Genomic DNA, 20119 nt, shown 5'->3' with positions numbered 1-20119 from the left:
TTAACCCGCTACGTCACAGCGCCAGCTCCGAGATATATTCTTTCTATAATGAATTTGCTCAAGGTTTTCAATTCATGATTAATTTTATGGAGTGATTGTCTATTGAGGTGATATGAATTTTCTCTTTCATCCTATTTTTGTGATATGTATTGGGTTTCTTGGTTTGTATAAGTTGAATAAAATGCCTGACTCCTGGGATAAATCCCACTTGATCATTATGAATGACTTTTTTATGTGTTGTTAGATTCAGTTTGTTGAGCTTTTTGCAGCTGTGTTGATCGGGATGTTGATCTATGTTTTTATTTTTTGGTTGCATCCTTGCCTGGTTTCGAAATCAAAGTAATACTGTCCTCATGGAATGAATTGGAAGGGTTTCCCTTCCTTTCCATTTTTTTTACTACTTTGAGATTAGTAAGTGTTAAATCTTAGTTTGCTAAAATTCAGCAATGAGGCCATGTGATCCTGGGCTTTTCTCTGTTGTGAGCTTTTTTGTTACTGCCTCCAACTCTTTATTGGTTTTTCTTCATGTTTTCTGTGACTTCATGTTTCAGTTGTGGTAAGTCACTGGTGCAGAATTTTACCTCTTTGAGGTTTCCAAATGTGTTGGCATGGGTTGTTCAGAGTAGTGTATAATGGGGCTCTGTTGCTGTGGAATCATTTTCATCTCTGTTTCAGTTCACTTGAGTCTGTTTTTATGGTCTAGCTGAAAATTATGTTCACCTTTTCAAAAACCTTACTTTACTGATCTTTTGTATTTTCTATTTCATCTATCTTTGCTCTGATGTTTATTTTCTCCATTTAACTTTAGGATGATTTTTTTCTCATTTTTCTTGGTCCTTGAGATGCATTGTTACATTTTCTATTTGATACATTCTATCTGTATTTTTTTTTAAGATTTATTTATTTGAAAGAGTTAGGTAGAGCCAGAGAGTGAGGTCTTCCATCTGGTACTTTGACTGCAATGGCCAGAGCTGAGCTGATCAGAAGCCAGGAGCTTCTTCCAGGTCTCCCACACGGGTGTAGGGGCCCAAGGACTTGGGCCATCTTCTACTGCTTTCCTAGGCCATAGCAGAGAACGGAATACAAAGAGGAGCAGCCAGGACTAGAACCAGTGCCCGTATGGGATGCCGGCGCTTCAGACCAAGGCTTTAACCCACTGTGTGTGTGTGTGTGTGTGGTTACTGCTACAAGCTTCTCACTTAGAATCTCTTGCTATTCCATAAGGTTATGTTTGTAGTGCTTCCATTTGCATTAGATCAGGGAATTTTTAGCTTTCCCTTTAAATTTCTTCAATGACCCATTGTTCCTTCAGGAGCAACTGTTGTAGCTCCATGCATTTGTAATATTTCTAGAGTTTCTTTTGCTGATGTCTTCTAGCTTTACTGCCTTGTGCTCGGAGAGGATAATGCGATATGATTTAATTTTCTTGAATTTAGTAAGATCTGTTTTGTAGCTTGACACGTGCCCTGCGCCAGAGACTGCGGAGGAAAGCAGTGTGCATTCTGCCCGCTGGGTGGCATGTTCTAAGTCTGTTGGGCGCATTAGGCCAGTTTAACTCGGGTGTTTCTTTGTTTTGGCCTGATTGGGACTGTGATGATGATGGAGTATTAAAGCGGCCCCAGAGCCAGCGCGCTGCACTGACCCTTGTTGCTGTGGGTCTGAGTCTAGCGCATGCATCCACGGCCGCCCAAGCCAGCACAGAAAGAGCGTGCACTGCTCTGGGGCAAAGAGGAAGACCACCTAGTAGGCCCTGCGTCTGCAGAGGTTGGCACCTATTCCTCGGAGGTTGTGGGAGTAGTGCCCACTCTTCTGTGCTGACCATTGACCCCTGACCCATGACCCATGGAGTACAGGACACTGGTGCAGCTGGACTGAGATAGGTTTGTGAAGCTGCAGTCGGTTTCACTAGTGTGATGGACACGCAAGGGCCTCTGTCCTCTGTGGCATCCAACAGTGACCCTTTGTCAAAGGGATATCACAGCGCAGGCAGTGGGGAGCAGTTAAGATGTCACTTGGGTGCCTTCATCTGAGATCAGTGGACTCATGTTGAGTTCAGGCTCTGCTCCAGATTCCAGCTTCTGGGAGCCGGTATCTGGTGGCTGAGTAGCAGGGTCCATGTCACCAGAGTGGGACACAGGCTGAGTTCTCAGCCCTTGGCATGAGCTGGGCCCAGCTCTGGTTGTTGCAGGCGTTTGAGGAATAACCGAGCACACAGAAAACCTCCGCCCGTGTGTCTACATTTCAGACAGATGGTAAATGTTTAAAACAAGTGGAACGCCACTTGAGGGGAGACAAGGTGAGTACCAGTTCTGAAGCCAGGGGACCATCCTTGCTAGGATCCAAGCCCGTGGTGGCTGTGGAGCCCCCTGTAGTGTGCATTGCCATCGCCTCTCACCCTGGAGGAGGGGTCTGCTGTAGCTCTCCCTCTTAGCGAATGCCCCTCCGTGGTCCTGGGGTCTCAGTTTACAGAGCACAAACTCTTCTCTGATGCTGCAGTCTCACGCCTCCCTGCCACCCTGCCGAGCTCCACAGTTTTCCCTTAGGCACAAGCCTGGAAGTGCAGTGTCGTTACTTTGGTTCCACTCCATGGGAGCGGAGAGGAATCCTGGTCATCTCCACTTAGCCATCATGGAGAGTCCTGCCCTGGTCTCATTTATGTATCCATGCCATTGCAGTTACATGTAGGTCATTTTTTGCCACAGTGTCTTGGCTTTCCATGCTTGAAATGCTCTCATGGGCTTTTTAGCCAGATCCGAATGCTTTAAGGGCTGATTCTGAGGCCAGAGTACTATTTAGGGTATTTGTCATTTCATGAGTCTTCTGTGTGGCCTGCTTCCTTTGTTGGATCATTTTTTTCCTTTTTAATTCTATGTATTATTATTAATAGACACTTACTCTTATTTCTGTGATCCCTTGACACTTAATCCTATCTTTATGATCAGTTATGGACTTAAACTGATCACTTTCACAAGTAAGGTGGCATTGGTACCTGCCAACATAATGGGATTTAGAGACCCATGGCAAGTTTTTAGCTTTGCTCTTAAGGGTAAGTCTAAGGGAACATGTGCCAAACTGTATATCTCCTCCCTCTCTTATTCCCACTCATTTTTAACAGGGATCACTTTTCAGTTAAATTTAAACACCTAAGAATATTTTTGTGTTAAGAATTCAACCAATGGGATTAAGTAGAAAAAGAAAATACTAAAAAGAATAAAAATAGTAAGCTATTCCTCGACAGGACAAGGGCTGATCAAGTTATTGCTTCTCATAGTGTCAGTTTCACTTCCACAAGTTTCCTTTTAGGTGCTCAGTTAGTTGTCACAGATCAGGGAGAACATAGGATATTTGTCCCTTTGGGACCGGCTTATTTCACTCAGCATGATGTTTTCCAGAATCCTCCATTTTGTTGCAAATGACTGGATTTCTCTCTCTCTCTCTCTCTCTCTTTCTCTTTCTTTCTCTCTTTCTCTCTCTCTTTCTTTCCCGCTGTGTAGTATTCCATAGAGTACATATCCCATAATTTCTTTATCCAGTGTTCTGTTGATGCGCATTTCAGTTGATTCCATGTCTTAGCTATTGTGAATTGAGCTGCAATAAACATAGAGGTGCAGATAGCTCTTTTATTTGTCAGTTTAATTTCCCTTGGGTAAATTCCGAGGAGGAGTGGGATGGCTGGGTCATGTGGTAGGGCTATATTCAGATTTCTGAGGTATCTCCAAACTGTCTTCCATAGTGGTTTTACCGGTTTGCATTTCCACCAGAAGTGGATTAGTGTCCCTTTTTCCCCACCTCCTTGCCAGCATCTGTTGTTAGTTGATTTCTGTATGTAAGCCATTCTAACCAGGGTGAGGTGAAACCTCACTGTGGTTTTGATTTGCTTTTCCCTGATGGCTAGTGATCTTGAACATTTTTTTCATGTGTCTGTTGGCCATTTGGATTTCCTCTTTTGAAAAACATCTATTGAAGTGTTGAGCAAAGAATGGGAAAATTAGAATAAGCATGTAGATTTCTAGTTTGGGGAATGTTAAGCCCCAGTAGATTATTATTGAAAATCTATGGGAATATAGTGATTTGGCACTCGAGGCCTTGATCATAAGATTTCAAGTGTTTTGGACGTTACTGTTGTTAACAACTATGTGCTAGGACAGTTATATACTAAATATAAAGATAGAGGCTACTGCTATTATGTTGAGAAAAGAAAAAAAAGTAAACCAGACACTTTAAGGTGATTAAAATCCTTCATGTAAAGAAATCAGAAGATTTTGGATTACAGAATACTGAGGGAATTAGCAGCTAGAACAGGGCTGGGGTAAGTGTGGAGCTTTTAGTCGGAAATCTTTCTCAGTCTGACACTGAAGCTGCTAATTAAAGGGTGAGAAGGAGCCATCCCTATGATAGTTGAGGAAGAGGGGATGCCAGACTGCAGGATGGATTTCATTGGCTTAACCTTTAACTTTTAACATCAGAGGATGAGCAGTATGTATGAAGTAGGATATTCATCCTCATACATAGAAAAAATGCATAAATAAATGCCTGGCACATTTTAGAAGCTAAAGAAATAAATCTTATTCTCTTAAAAAAAGAAAAAAAAAGAAAAATGTCTGTTTAGATCCTTGGCCCATCTCTGAAGTGGGTTGTTTGTTTAGTTGTGGTGGAGTTTCTTGATCTCTGTAGATTCGGGTTATTAATCCTTTATCAGTTGTATAATTCGCAAATATTTTCTCCCAATCTGTTGGTTGCCTCTTCACTTTCCTGTTTCTTTTGCTATACAGAAACATCTCAATTTTATGTAATCCCAGTTGTTAATTTTGGTTTTGGCTGCCTGTCCCTCTGGGGTCTTTTCCAAGAAGTCTTTGCCTGTGCCAGTATCTTGAGGGTTTCTCCGATGTTCTCTAATAATTTGATGGTGTCAGGTTGTAGATTTAGATCTTTAATCCATGTTGAGTGGATTTTTGTGTAAGGTAGGGGTCTTGCTTCATGTTTCTGCATGTGGAAATCCAGTTTTCCCAGCACCATTTATTGAATAGACTGTCCTTACTCCAGGAATTGGTTTTAGCTCCTTGATCAAATATAAGTTGGTTGTAGATGTTTGGATTGATTTTCTGGTGTTTCTATTGTGTTCCATTGGTCTATCCATCTGTTTCTGTACCAGTACCAGGCTGTTTTGATTAAAACTGCCCTGTAGGATGTCTTAATCTGGTATTGTGATGCCTCCAGTGTTGCTCCCCTCTTCATGGAGGAATGACACAGGACCCTGCGCTGTTCTTTTGTCTGCTCGGCCCTTCCCGGGTTTGCTGCTGGTCCTTCCCGGGTTGGCTACCGACCCTTCCACCTCCGTGGAAGGGCGGTGCCCCCTGCCACTTTCCCCACTTCCACGGGGGAGCGGCACACCGCCGGCCGGCTCCCTCGGGGGCTGCTCAGATGTTCCTCGGGTGTTCCCCTTAGATGTTCCTGGTGCATGTTGTCTCTCTCCTCCTTTATAGTCCTCTTCCACCAATCCCAACTCTGCTACCCACACGCCGAGCACACTGCTCTCCTCCAATCAGGAGCGGGATCAGCTCCTGCAGCTCAATCAAATTGGCGAGAGGCAGCTGTGTAGAAGCTGTTTACTCCACTCCCAGCGCCATATTGTGGAGAGCAGATGCATAGAATAAGTCTTAATTCCAGTAACTTAGTCTAGTCCGAGTTGCTCCCCACACTCCAGCTCTGTTTTTGTTGTATAAGATTGCTGTAGCTATTCGAGGTCTCCAGTGTCCCCAAAGGAATTTCAGCATCATTCTTTCCAGATCTGAGAAGAATGTCTTTGGTATTTTGATTGGTATCGCATTGAATCTGTAAATTGCTTTTGGAAGAATGGACATTTTGATGATACTGATTCTTCCAATCCATGATCATGGAACACTTATCCATTTTTTGGTATCTTCTATTTCTTTCTTTAAAGTTTTGTAATTCTCACCGTAGGGATCTTTGACATCCTTGGCTAAGTTTATTCCAAGGTATTTGATTTTTTTGGTAGCTATTGTGAATGGGATTGATCTTAGAAGTTCTTTCTCAGCCGTGGCATTGTCTGTGTATACAAAGGCTGTTGATTTCTGCTACTTTACCAAACTCTTCTATGAGTTCCAGTAGTCTCTTAGTGGAGTTCTTTGGATCCCCTAAATAAAGAATCATATCTTCTGAAAATAGGGACAGTTTGACTTCTTCCTTCCCAATTTGTATCTCTTTGATTTCTCTTTCTTGCCTAACGGCTCTGACTAAAACTTCCAGTACTGTATTGAATAGCAGTGGTAAGAGTGGGAATCCCTGTCTGGTACAGGATCACAGCAGGAATGCTTCCAACTTTTCTCGATCCACTGTGAAGCAGGTCATGGGTTTTTCATAAATTGCCTTGATTGTGTTGAGGAATGTTCCTTCTATACTCAATTTGCTTAGTTTTCATCATGAAATGGTGTTGTATTTTATCATGCTTTCTCTGCATCTATTGCAATAATCATAGGGTTTTTCTTCTGCATCTTGTTAATGTGGTGTATCACATTGATTGATTTGTGAATGCTGAACCATCCCTACATACCAGGGATTAATCCTACTTGGTCTGAGTGGATGATCTTTCCAATGTGTTGTTGGATTTGATTGGCTAGAATTCTGTTGAGGATTTTTGTGTGTTAATCAGGAAAATTGGTCAATTCTCTTTGTTGCATTTTTTTCAGGTTTAGGAATTAGGGTGATGCTGGCTTTGTAGAATTTGGAAGGAACCCTCTCTTTCAGTTGTTTTGAATAACTTGAGAAGAATTGGAGTTAGTTCTTTTAACTATCTGGTCCTGGGCTTTTCTTTGCTGGGAGGGCCTTTATTACTGATTCAATTTCTGTCTCAGTTATGGGTCTGTTTAGGTTTTCTATGTCTTCATGGTTCAATAGAGGTAGGTTGTATGTGTCCAGGAATCTATCCATTTCTTCCAGGTTTCACAGTTTGTTGGCATACAGCTCTTTGTAGTAATTTCTGAGGACTTCTGTTTCTGTGGTGTCTGTTGCTACATTCCCTTTTTCATCTCTAATTTTATTGATTTGGGTCTTCTCTCCCCCCTTTTTTTTGGTTAGTTAGGCCAGTGGTGTGTCAATTTTGTTTGTTTTCAAAAAACCATCTCTTCGTTTTGCTGATCTTTTGTAAATTTTTTGGATTCAATTTTGTTGATTTCTTCTCTAATTCTTTTATCCTACTAGTTTTGGGTTTGGTTTGCTGTAGTTTTTCAAGATTCTTGAGATGAATTGATAGCTCATTTATTTGGTGCCATTCCAATTTCTTGATGTAGGCACCTATTGCTATAAACTTTCCTCTTAACACTGCTTTTGCTGTATCCCATAAGTTTTGATATGTTGTGTTGTTATCCTCATTTGCTTCCAGAAAGTTTTTGATTTCTCCTATGACCCACTGTTCATTCAGGAGCATGTTGTTCAGTCTCCATGTGTTTGCATATGCTATAGAGATTCCTGAGTTGCTGATTTCCAGCTTCATTTCATTGTGGTCCGAGAAGATGCATGGTATGATTTTGATTTTTTTTTAATTGCTGAGACTTGCTTTATGGCCTAGTATGTGATCAATCATAGAGAAAGTTCCATGCACTGCTGAGAAGACTGTGTATTCTGCAACTGCAGGATGAAAAGTTCTGTAGATATGTTAGGTCCATTTTGTTTATAGTGCCGATAAATCTGCCATTTCTTTGTTGATTTTTCTGCCTGGTTGATCTGTCCATTGCTGAAAGTAGAGTATTGAAGTCCCCCAATACTATTATATTGGAGTCTAAGTCTCCGTTTAAATCCCTTAACATATCTTTTAAATAGCCAGGTGCCCTGTAATTAGGTGCATATATGTTTATAATAGTTACATCTTCCTGTTGAATAGATCCCTTAATAATTATGTAGTGCCCTTCTTTGTCTCTTTTAACAGTTTTTGTGTTAGTCTATTTTATCTGTTTCTTTTTTTTTTTTTTTTTTTTTTTTTTGACAGGCAGAGTGGACAGTGAGAGAGACAGAGAGAAAGGTCTTCCTTTTCCGTTGGTTCACCCCTCAATGGCTGTTGCGGCTGTTGCACTGCAGCCGGTGCACCGCACTGATCTGGAGCCAGGAGCCAGGGCCAGGAGCTTCTCCTGGTCTCCCATGCGGGTGCAGGGCCCAAGTACCTGGGCCATCCTCCACTGCACTCCCGGGCCACAGCAGAGAGCTGGCCTACAAGAGGAGCAACCGGAACAGAATCCAGCACCCTAACCGGGACTAGAACCTGGGGTGCTGGCGCTGCAGGCAGAGGATCAGCCTAGTGAGCCGTGGCGCCAGCCTATTTTGTCTGATATTAAGATGGCTACACCAGCTCTTTTTTGGTTTCTGTTGGCATGGAATGTCTTTTTCCAACCTTTCTCTTTGAGTCTGCATGCACCTTTGTTGGAAAGATGTGTTTCTTGTAAGCAGCAAATAGATAAGCTTTGTTTTCTAATCCATTCATTCTGTGTCTTTTTACTGGAGAGTTGAGGCCATTTACATTCAATGTGACTATTGATAAGTAGTGACTTTGCCCTGCCACTTTTCCAAAGATATTTCTAATTTATACTTTGAACTTCCTTTGATCTTTTACTGAGAGATTTTCTTCCTTTTACCTTCTTTCATATTGATGACCATCTTTATGTGCTTCTGTATTTAACACATCTTTAAGTATCTTTTGCAGGGCTGGATGAGTAGTGACAAATTCTTTCAATTTCTGTTTGCTATGAAAGGTCTTTATTTCACCTTCATTCATAAATGAGAGCTTTGCAGGGTGTAATATTCTGGGTTGACAGTTTTTTTTTTCTTTTAGGACTTGGGCTATGTTGCACTGTTCTCTCCTAGCCTGCAGGGTTTCTGATGAGAATTCTGCTGTGAATCTAATTGGAGATCCTCTGAGAGTAATCTGGCATTTCTGTCTTGCATTTTAGAATCTTCTCTTTATGTTCTCTTTATGTTTCACTGTGTTGAGTTTGATTACATGTACTTGGCGAGGTTCTTTCCTGGTCATGTCTATTGGGAGTTCTGTGTGCTTCCTGCACTTAGACATCCCTTTCTTTCTCCAAACCCAGGAAGTCCTCTGCTAGTATTCCACTAAAAAGGCCTTCTAATCCTTTCTCTGTCTCCATGCCTACAGGAACTCCTAGAACCCGAATGTTGGTTTTTTTATAGTATACAGTAGATTCCCAAGAGTGTGTTTTAGGTTTCTAATTTCCTCTTCTTGTATTTGGTTTGGTTGTATACATTCCTGTGCTCTGTCTGCTGAGTCTAGTATTCTCTCTTCTGCCTCATGATTCTGTTAAGGCTCTCCTCTGCATTTTTTATTCTATTGAATTCTTCATTTTGATTCCTCCTTTAAGATCTCAATTTCATGGGAAAGGTTTTCTTTCATGTCCTGCATGGATTTCAGTAGTTCATGCATTTGCTTTTGATTACTTCTGTGTAATCTGATCAATTTTTTGAGTTCCATTTCTTGCATTTCTTCCATCTCATTGTCTTCATAATCTAGTATTGAAGTGTTGTGTTCTTTTGGGAGCATCATGTTGTCTTCCTTGTTCTTGTTTCTTGGATTGTTGTTTTTTTTTGTTCAGCATTTGTGGAAATACTTGTTGGTTTCTTCTGCTTCTCCCCCCACTTCCAGCTGTGGCAGCTTTTATCATTGTACTATGACTCTGTAGATAAGTGGACTGTCTGCTTTCAGTGAATCTCTTAGAGGTTTATAGTGGGTGTGGCCAGAGAGCTCTGTTCAGTTCTCTAGGGTTAAGGGCATGCCTAAGGTGATACTCCCAGATTTGGCATGGTAAGTCTTCTGGTTTTGTGGGTTTTTTGTTGTTGTTGTTGTTGTTTGCTTTGTTTTGTTTTTAATCAGAAGGGAAGTATATTCTGCTCAGCTGAGCTCTTCTCCTCCATGGAGACCAGTGCCTGTGCACTAGCTCCAGTGGGTATAATATTCATCTGCTCTGTCCCAAGGACCACACAAAGGATCTGTTCAGTCCTCAGTGTGAGTTCAGATTCCCCAACAATGTCTCTCACCAGGTAACCAGGAACCCCTGAGCTTATGGCATCTCCCACTGAGACTGCTCAAAGTCCCAGCCACACTGTGAGTTCTCCCACACAGCCTCAGTTATTTTTTCACATCCATGCTCAGAAGCTTCACACAGTCACAAGCTCCTAGCCCCCTGTTATTTCTCTCCACCAGAGTCGGGAGTCTCCACTCAGCTGATTGCCAGGCGCAGACACGAGCTGGCACAGCTGTTATGTATGTCCAAAATGGCGCCTTCTCTATCAGCTTGTTTTCCTTTGTAAGGTGATCGGAAAAAGAGAAACATGTCCCTACCATCCTTTCGTCCTTTTTTTTTTTTTTCCTCTCTCTCTCCTCTAGTTTGGCTGGTGCACTTTCCCCCTAGGGCTTCAAGTTGGGTTCCCTCTAGGCTCTTCCTGCCACTTTTTCCCCAGCGTCTCGGCCTACTGCAGTCTCATCTTACCTCACTTTCCCGCTCTGATGTGTAGGCTCTCAGCTGCTGGAGTCCCCAGCCATGGGTGCCCATGCCCTCCACATAGGTCCACAACGTCCCTCTAATTTCGCTAGAGTTTCCTCTGCTGTTTTTTCCTAACTCTTTCCTGAGACTACACTATCTCCACTTTTTTTAAACTATCTTCTGGGTTAGAGCAGTAAGCTGCCTCCCTACTCCACCATCTTGGAACTGCCCATCAGTAGAATTCTAAGGAGATAACCATACTTCCCTCCGTCTCTGCAACCTTCCCCCGTCAGTCCCCATTTCTTTTTTTCCCCTTGGTTTTGCAATAAAATAATTTCACCTTACTTTATAATCACAGCTAAATGTACCACTACATGTAATATTCAACAAGTAAAATGTGGAAAGGTCACAGTAAAATAGGAATATAGACAGGGACTGTAGACAGTAATCAAATCATAAGATGTCAGTTTCATTATTAGATTTTTTTGTATTCTATATTAACTACCACATATCAGAAAACATGATAGTAGTTGTTTGGGGATGGATCTATTTCACTCTAAGTAGTCTCCACTTGAATCCATTTTGTTGCAAAAGACAGAGTTTCATTCTTATGGTTGAGTGGTAGTCCATCATGTATACCTACCTCATTCTCTTTATCTGATCATCAGTTGATGGACATCTAGGTTCATTATGTATCTTTTTTTTTTTTTTTTTGACAGGCAGAGTTAGACAGTGAGGGAGAGAGAGAGATAAAGGTCCTGCTTCCGTTGGTTCACCCCCCAAATGGCCAGCATGACTGGCATGCTGCACCAATCCAAAGCCAGGAGCCAGGTGCTTCCTCCTGGTCTCCCATGTGGGTGCAGGGCCCAAGCACTTGGGCCATCCTCCACTGCCTTCCCAGGCCACAGCAGAGAGATGGACTAGAAGAGGAGCAACCGGGACTTAGAACCCAGAGTACCGGCTAGGATTAGCCTAGCGGGCCGCGGCGCTGGCCTCATTATGTATCTTAACTATTGTGGACTGAGGTGCTCTGAGAAGAGATAACTTTCATATGCTGATATCATTTCCTTTGGGTGTATTCCCAGGACTGGAACATCTGGGTCATAGGTGAATGTATCTCCGGATTTCTGAGGAATCTCCAAACTGTCTACCTAATAGTTGTACTAGAGTTTGCATCCTTACTTACAATGTATTAATGTATCTTTCACCATCATTTATTATTTTTTATTCACCATCATTTATTTATTATTTTTTTATAATATTTGACTGGCACTACCAAATTTCTAAAGATACTACCAAGTAATCTAAATTGAGGGGCTGGCGCTGTGGCGCAGCAGGTTAAAGCCCTGGCCTGAAGCGCCGGCATCCCTTATGGGTGCCAGTTCTAGTCCCAGCTGCTCCTCTTCCAATCCAGCTCTCTGCTGTGGCCTGGGAAAGCAGTGGAAGATGGCCCATGTCCTTGGGCCCCTGCACCCATGTGGGAAACCTGGAAGAAGCTCCTGGCTCCTGGCTTCAGTTCAGCATAGCTCCGGCCGTTGCGGCCAATTGGGGAGTGAATCAGTGGATGGAAGACTCCTCTGTCTCTACCTCTCTCTGTAACCCTATCTTTCAAATAAATAAAATAAATCTTTAAAAAATACATATACATATACATATACATATAAATTGAGATAGCATGATGTTGGTGCAAGGAAGGACAGGTGAACTGGGACACCGAGTTTACCTGCAGAAGCTCGAGGGGAAGCCTGCTCTGTCTGACATCCGGTTTTGCACATAGTAATCCTCACCACAGACGCTATTCAACGGCACGGGTTTAACGTAGCAGTCAGCATGTCAGTGAGCATACACCTGTCCCACGTAGCGGTGCCTTGTTGAATGCGCAGCTCCACCGCTGATTGCAGCTTCCAGATAATACAAACCCTAGGAGGCAGCAGTGACTGTTCTGGAGGTTGGGTGGGTGCAGGGACCCAAGCACTTGCACCGTCTTCGGCTGCTTTCAACAGGGCACGTTAGGGAGCTGGATCAGAAGTGGAGAAGTTGGGACTTCGTCGGATATGGGCTGCCAGATGCCGGCATCGGCACGCTTATAGGGGGCGGCTTCACCCACTGTGCCACAAGGTCAGCCTCAAACAATTTTTAATGTGCAGCTGTTATCCCTTTTAATCGTGTAGAGGTTTTACCGTCACCAGACTTACAGATGAGGTTTAGCAAGGTATAAAACTTGTCTCAGTGGTAGATATTAAGTGGAGTCAGATGATGATCAAAGTATCTGTGGCTTCAGAGCAAACGTGCTTCCCACTGCAACATGCTAACCGTGGCGGGAATACTGAAAGGCAAGCTGTGTCTGACGGTACTGGGGAGTGATTACTGCGTGCCTTTAAGTGTTGTTTCTACAGTTTCATCCAAGCCTTGTGGGCGTTTTGACCAGGGAAAGAACACGAATGATTGGACCAGAGTCTAACTCTAGTTTTACAGAAAAATAATTCTTAAACCTACTTTAACTGTAACTTTGTTGGTGCCTCCTTGCAGGTTTAAATTGCAGTCTGAATTTTATACTACTTGTAGGTTTTCCTCGTTAGCCACTCAGACTTCTACTGTAAACGCTGAAAGGAGAAAAATCATTCTGGAATGTGTGCTTTCCTAAAGCAGCTGTCATTCCCTTTAGAGGGATATTCGTAGCACCAAGGGCAGTCAGCACCAGACGCATATCAGGGCCTATTGAACGATGACTGCAATAACCACGTAACAGGACCCTGGTCTGCCCTCAAGCCTTCTTCCATACTGTGCCAGAGGCACCTTACCTGTTGAAACACATCTGATTAAGTTACTCCTGCTGAAAATTGTTCGGTGAGGTGCCAGCTTTGTGGCCCAGGGGGTTAAGCCGCCTCCTGTGATGCCAGAATCCCATATGGGAAATGATTCATTTCCCAGCTGCTCCACTTTTATTTGAAATTTATTCATTTTATTTGAAAGGCAGAATTGCATGGCGAGGTCTTCCATCTGCTCGTTCTCTCCCCAGATGGCTGCAAAGGCTGAAGCTGCCCTGATCCAAAGCTAGGAGCCAGGAGCTTCTTCCCAGTCTCCCATGTGGGTGCAGGGGCCCAAGGACTTGGGCCATCTTCTACTGCTGTCTCAGGCCACAACAGAGCTGGATCATAAGTGGAGCAGGTGGGACTCGAACCAGCACCCATATAGGATGCTGGCACTGTAGGCAGTGGCTTTACCTGCTAAGCCACAGCGCTGGCCCCTGCTCCACTTACGATCCAGCTTACTGGGAAAGCAGTGGAAGATGGCCCAAGTGCCTGGGCCCCTGCCACCTAGGTAGGAGACCCAGATGAAGCTCCTGCTGAGTCCTGGCTATTGTGGCCACTTGGGGAGTGAACCAGCAGATGGAGGATCTAACTCTTTAAAATAAATTTTAAAGCCGGTGCCGTGGCTCATTAGGCTAATCCTCCGCCTTGCGGCGCGGGCACACTGGGTTCTAGTCCCTGTCGGGGCGCCAGATTCTGTCCCAGTTGCCCCTCTTCCAGGACAGCTCTCTGCTGTGGCCAGGGAGTGCAGTGGAGGATGGCCCAAGTGCTTGGGCCCTGCATCCCATGGGAGACCAGGAGAAGCACCTGGCTCCTGCCATCGGATCAGCACGGTGCGCCGGCCGCAGTGTGCCGGCCGTGGCGGCCATTGGAGGGTGAACCAACAGCAAAGGAAGACCTTTCTCTCTGTCTCTCTCTCTCTCACTGTCCACTCTGCCTGTCAAAATAAATAAATAAATAATAAATAAATAAATAAAATTTAAGATTTATTTAAATATTTGAGAGGGAGAGAGAGTTCTTCCACTTGTTCATTCCCCAAATGGCTACAAGGGCCCAGTCTCAGCAGATCTGAAGCCAGGAGCCAGGAGTTTCTTCTGGGTCTCCCAAACAGGTGCAGGGGCCCAAGCACTTGGGCCATCTTTCCACTGCTTTCCAGGCATTTTGGAGAAAGCTGGTTGGAAGTGGAGCAGCTGGGACTCAAACTGGTGCCCCATGGGAAACCATCGCCACAGCGCTAGTGCAGCAAATACATCTTTAAAAAAATTTTTTTAAACCCTTCAGTGACTGAATGAAGTGACCATACTCTATTGATCTGCATGGCCTCCAGGCCCTGTGCTACACTGGCTTTCCCTGTGTCTCCTCCAGCCTCATCTTCATCTCTGCTCCTCACATCTGCCACCCACTCATTTCAGAACTACCCACCAGTTACGCCGTCATCTCTGACCTCTGTAGCTCTGCACACACTGGTGCCTCCTAGGGCCTGTAAGACCTGAACGGTCTCCACCACAGCACCACCATTGACAGAACTACGTTGACAGTCTCTGGATGCCTCAGCTGGAGTGCAGGCAGGACTGTGCGTTCAGTCCAAGGAATGTGGCGTAACTGGAGATGAAGACGTGTTTCGCATTGTGAAGTGGACCGTTCTCCTGGAAGGAGCTGTCACTGAAAGACTGTAGATAGGCGAGTGTCATAAGAAATATGCTTATGGAATGCCCAATGCCTTAATTCAAGGATACACCTTTTCCTGGCATGATTTTGTATTAGAAATGTAAAAAAAAAAAAAAAAAAAAAAAAAAAGTTCCATGATGCCAGTGTTGTGGCATAGCGGTTGAGCCACTGCTTAGGATGTCCGCTTCCTGGGATGGAGTGGTGGTCCAGTCCTGGCTACTTGGCTTGATACCCAGCTTCCTGCCAGTGCACTTGGGAATTCAGCAGAAAATGTTAAAGTACTCGAGCCTCTGCCGCCCATGTGGGAGACCAGGACTGAATTCCTGGCTCCCGGCTTCAGCCTGGCCGAGATGTGTCTGTTACAGCCATTTGAGGAGTGAACCAGAGGATGGAAGCACCCGTGACCCCCTTTCAGCCCTGCTGTGCTTTGCCTGTTAATAAATCAATCTTTTAAAAGTATGTTAAATTCTAGAAATGGGCATCTAGCCTAGCAGTTACCATGCCCTATCGGAGCCTACCTGGTTTTTTGTTGTTTTTTTTTTTTTTTTTTTTTTTAAGATTTATTTATTTGAAAGGCAGAGTTAAAGAGGCACAGAGAGACAGTCTTCCATCCTCCAGTTCACTCCCCAGTTGGCCACAACAGGGGTCTCCCACACGGGTTTGGGGGCCCAAGGACTTGGGCCCTCTTCTACTGCTTTCTCAGGCCACAGCAGAGAGCTGGATCAGGAGTGGAGCAGCTGGGACTTGAACCAGCGCCCACAGTGGGTGCTGGCACTGCAGGTGGCAGTTTGACCCATTATGCAACAAAGCTGGCCCCCTACCTGGTTTCTATACCTGGCTCTGCCTCCTGACTCCAACTTCTGGCTATCGCAGACGCTGAGAGCAGCTCAAGTAGTTGGGTCCCTCCTACTCCAGTCCAGCCCAGCCCAGTCTCAGCCTCGGTGGGGATTTTCAGGTGACCAGTGGGTGGAAGCTGTCTCAAGTAAGAACACGTGCGTGTGAAGTTACGGTCCAGTCCCGTGTAAGTCCCTGGAGGTTTCCTTCATATGCGTTCAGCATGCCGGAGTGTACAAGGAATAACAAAGAACTTAAGACTTGATAACTACTAGATCCATATTGAAGGGGTTCAGAATCTGCTTCTGAGGCAAATTATTTTTTTAAAAAGATTGTATTTATTTGAAAAAGCTGAGAGGTAGTGTGGGGGGATGGTGAGAGATAGGTAGGTCTTCGATCTGCTGGTTCACTCCCCAAATAGCAGCAATGGCCAGAGCTGAGCCAAGCCAATTTGAAGCCAGGAGTTACTTCCAGGTCTCCCACGTGGGTTCAGGAGCCCAAGGACTTGGGCCATCTTCTACTGCTCTCCCAGGCGCATTAGCAGGGAGCTGGATCAGAAGTGAAGCAGCCGGGACTCGAACAGGCACTCAGATGGGATGCAGGTGCTGCAGGCAGGGGCTTTAACCCATTGTACCACAGCGCCCATCCCTGAGGCAAGTTATTTTGAGAAGGCACTTGGCATTCCTGAAATCTCATTTGCCCAAAAAGCTGAAAGTTTTATCATACCAAAGTTTTACCATAAAACCCCTCCCCAGAACAACCAGGCAAGAGTGACTCCTGTCCCCAGAGGCAGTGAAGTGAGCACCATACCTAAACAGTCACAAAACTCTCATCTGCTAAGCACCCATGTAACTTTCCCTAAATGCCCTTCCTTCCCCCACTTCCCCTGGGAAGCGGCACATGAGCTGTCATTCTACCCACCCTTCTAACTCACACACTTGGCAGCTCTTACAGGCATGCTGTTAAATTGGGCTTTTGCGTGTTTTTTGTCAGCTTAATTTGTAGGCCCCAGAACTTAGAGTATAGAGGAAAAGGTTTTCTTTCTCAACATGAAAAAGTAACCATTTTAGCCGGCGCCGTGGCTCAATAGGCTAATCCTCCACCTTGCGGCGCCGGCACACCGGGTTCTAGTCCCGGTCGGGGCGCCAGATTCTGTCCCGGTTGCCCCTCTTCCAGGCCAGCTCTCTGCTATGGCCAGGGAGTGCAGTGGAGGATGGCCCAGGTGCTTGGGCCCTGCACCCCATGGGAGACCAGGAAAAAGCACCTGGATCCTGGCTCCTGCCATCGGATCAGCGCGGTGCGCCGGCTGCAGCGGCGGCCATTGGAGGGTGAACCAATGGCAAGGGAAGACCTTTCTCTCTCTGTCTCTCTCTCTCACTGTCCACTCTGCCTATCAAAAAAAAAAAAAAAAGAAAAAGTAACCATTTTAACCCTTTCGATGAGTGGTTCTCAACCCTGCGCAGCTTTGCTGTCCCAGCCCCTGTGTTTCCGATTTTATCCATCCGGGTGCAACCTGGGCATGGTTCTTTTTAAAAGCTTCTAAGGAGAGTGGGCACTGGGCCTAGTGGTTCAGACTCCTGTGTCCCACACCAGAGAAACCTAATTCAAGTCTCAGCTCCAGCTGCTGACTCCAGTTTCCTGCTAACGCAGACCCTTGGGGGCAGCAGTGATGGCTACAGTAACTGGGTTCCTGCCTCCCACATGGGACACCTGGATTGCATTCCTGGCTCCTGGTCCCAGCTCAGCCAGTGGGGAAGAGCTCACTCTGTCCCTACCTCTCTCTCTGCTCCTCAAATTTAACAAAAGTTCAAGATTGAAACTGGTAATATTCATAAAAACTTATTGCAATCACAGCTACCTAACCTGATGGGCAATCCCACCCTCAACAGTAAGTCTAACAGTAAGAAGAGATTTGAGAATAGTTATTTAACCATTCAAATAACAAGACTAGTCTGTTTGAAATTCTTTATTATACATCATGGTTGCACAATTTGAGGCTGGTTAAATACAATTGGTTTTCAAAATCTCTTTGAATATTTTCTAGATTTACTACATGCAAGTGACCATGAAAATATTTGGCATTTTTAAAGTCTGAAACTCTGAGCAGGCACTTACATGAAGGAAACATGAGCATCCATAGATACCGCCACATTCAGAACAGACGCTCCAGCACGTGGCGGATGGAGCCTTTGCCAGTAAAGAAATGGGTCACTGACCGTTGATCAAAGTGCCATAGTAGTAAAACAGGCTTAAATAATGTAATTTGGGTTATTTAGCTTACTCATAAAGTAAGGTTAACTGACAAAACTTACACTGAAGTGTATTTTAAAAAATATTGGTACAAAACCAATGAGTCATAAGTGAAAGCAGTTTCCCCAGAGAAGGCTTCCTTTTGGTTCTACACATCTTAGTGTACTTGAGATCAGACCCTGCATATGAACCAGTGACTGCAACTTTTTTAAAAGAGACAAATGACTTGAATTTAGTGTTAAAAACTAAAACAGACTGTGTAAGTTTAGACTAGCCAAAAGTTTAACAAATGTAAATTGTCAAGATCTGAATAACTACATTTCACAGGTCCTGCGGAGTCCACCATCCCAAACTTTTCCCCTGAAATCTGAAGAAAATGGTATTGGCATACCTGTGGCAAAAAGTCCTTAAATTAAACACATACATAGACACACTGGTTTCAGAGTAGGCGTGCATGGCAGCACGGCTGACAAGTAGCAGAAACAGGGATTGCTCAACGTGGCCCAAAGGGGAAAACAGGTCCTAATAACACGCCACGTAAAACTTGCCATTCCACAGCAAACGTTAAAGTGGACAGAGTTCAGGAAGCACAGAAAGGCAGGCCCGGAAGTACCCACAGCGAACATTCCATGTGCCTTTCCCAAACACGGATGTAAAAACAAGTGTTGACCTCAGAAATACTGAGATGCCATGTTTTAATTCTCTGCAGACTGTAAGGGCCACTCAGGTTTTCAAATTTCATTTGAACACAAAATACGTAATTTTTTGCATGTAGAGAATAAGAGGTAATCGTTAGCATGAAAATGGAGAAGAAAAATATAATATTATGCTGAAAGCAAAATTACAAACCCCAGCCTATTCATGGGACAGTCTTTAATGTTTATGCTGATGCAAATCTGAGTGCTTATTATCAAATCAAAATGTGCAGTTAAAAAAAAGGCAGCTTAAGAAATTTCCAGTGTTTCAAAGAAAGCACTTTGTAAAATGTATTTACAGGAAGAATATTTAGTTACATCGTAAAATAAATGCAGCACTGTAAGATACAGGAAGACTGTTCTATGGAGTTCTGGCCTTTTCCCCCTACAGGCTGCAACCACCTTTAACCTGCTGCACGTACTCTCCGGGTTACAGTTCTTAGTTGTTTTTCCTGTTCAGTTCACATTTCGGGCTGCTCAGCAGATGCCTGTGACTCTGAAGATTCAAACCGCTGGTGAAAGTTTGTTCTTTGTTTCCTCAGTTTTTCAGGAGCTTTTCTCCATAAAATGATCTCCTAGTAAAACACAAAAAGTCAACAAGTTAACGTTCTTGGTTATGCCTTAAATTATCACCACAGAAATATGATGATTGTTTCCATTTTAACCACAAATTTAAAAAAAAAAAAAAATCTGACAGTTATAGAGGGAGAGACAGAAAGTCTTGTATTCGCTGGTTCATTCCCAAATGGCGGCAGCAGCCAGAGCTGAGCTGATCCGAAGCCAGGAGCTTCTTCAGAGTCTCAAACATGGGTGCAGCAGCCCAGACTTGGCATCCTCCGCTGCTTTCCCAGGCCACAGCAGAGAGCTGGATCAGAAGAGGAACAGCCAGGACTTGAACCGGCACCTGTATGGGATTTCAGAGCTGCAGGTGGAGGCCTAGCTCACTACACCATAGAGCCAGCCTATCTTCATCTTTTTTAACTGACCCACATTCTTCCAATTCTAGTCTTAGACTGTCCCTTCTGCTTCTCCTACTCCCATTCAGCAAAAAGTCCTTGCTATTCTTCGAACTGCTTTGGTTTCTGGTCCACTGCTCTTCTTTTTTTTTTTTTTTTTTTTTTTTTTTTGACAGGCAGAGTGGACAGTGAGAGAGAGACAGAGAGAGAAAGGTCTTCCTTTGCCGTTGGTTCACCCTCCAATGGCCGCCACTGCAGCCGGCGCACCGCGCTGATCTGATGGCAGGAGCCAGGATCCAGGTGCTTTTCCTGGTCTCCCATGGGGTGCAGGGCCCAAGCACCTGGGCCATCCTCCACTGCACTCCCTGGCCATAGCAGAGAGCTGGCCTGGAAGAGGGGCA

General features: G+C 44.4%; 1 protein-coding gene and 1 long non-coding RNA gene across 4 annotated transcripts in view; one reads left to right on the top strand and one right to left on the bottom strand.

The window, feature by feature from the left end:
* Window positions 1-20119, top strand: part of LOC127484130 (uncharacterized) — a 49934-nt gene that overhangs the window by 24575 nt on the left and 5240 nt on the right. The gene's annotated exons all lie outside the window — the stretch shown is intronic.
* Window positions 17769-20119, bottom strand: part of VPS26A (VPS26 retromer complex component A) — a 43891-nt gene continuing 41540 nt past the window's right edge. For both annotated transcript variants that reach the window (XM_070057780.2, XM_051823253.3), the window contains one exon: window positions 17769-19337. In XM_070057780.2, the coding sequence (XP_069913881.1) occupies window positions 19224-19337 (114 nt within the window). In that variant the 3' untranslated portion in view covers window positions 17769-19223. The remainder of the gene's footprint in view (window positions 19338-20119) is intronic.

This window comes from Oryctolagus cuniculus, chromosome 15, assembly GCF_051225735.1.
Source record: "Oryctolagus cuniculus isolate XC-2025 breed Fujian yellow rabbit chromosome 15, ASM5122573v1, whole genome shotgun sequence".
NCBI lineage: Eukaryota > Metazoa > Chordata > Mammalia > Lagomorpha > Leporidae > Oryctolagus > Oryctolagus cuniculus.
The sequence above is the reverse complement of the archived record's forward strand: the minus strand, read 5'-3'. Positions and strand labels throughout refer to the sequence as shown.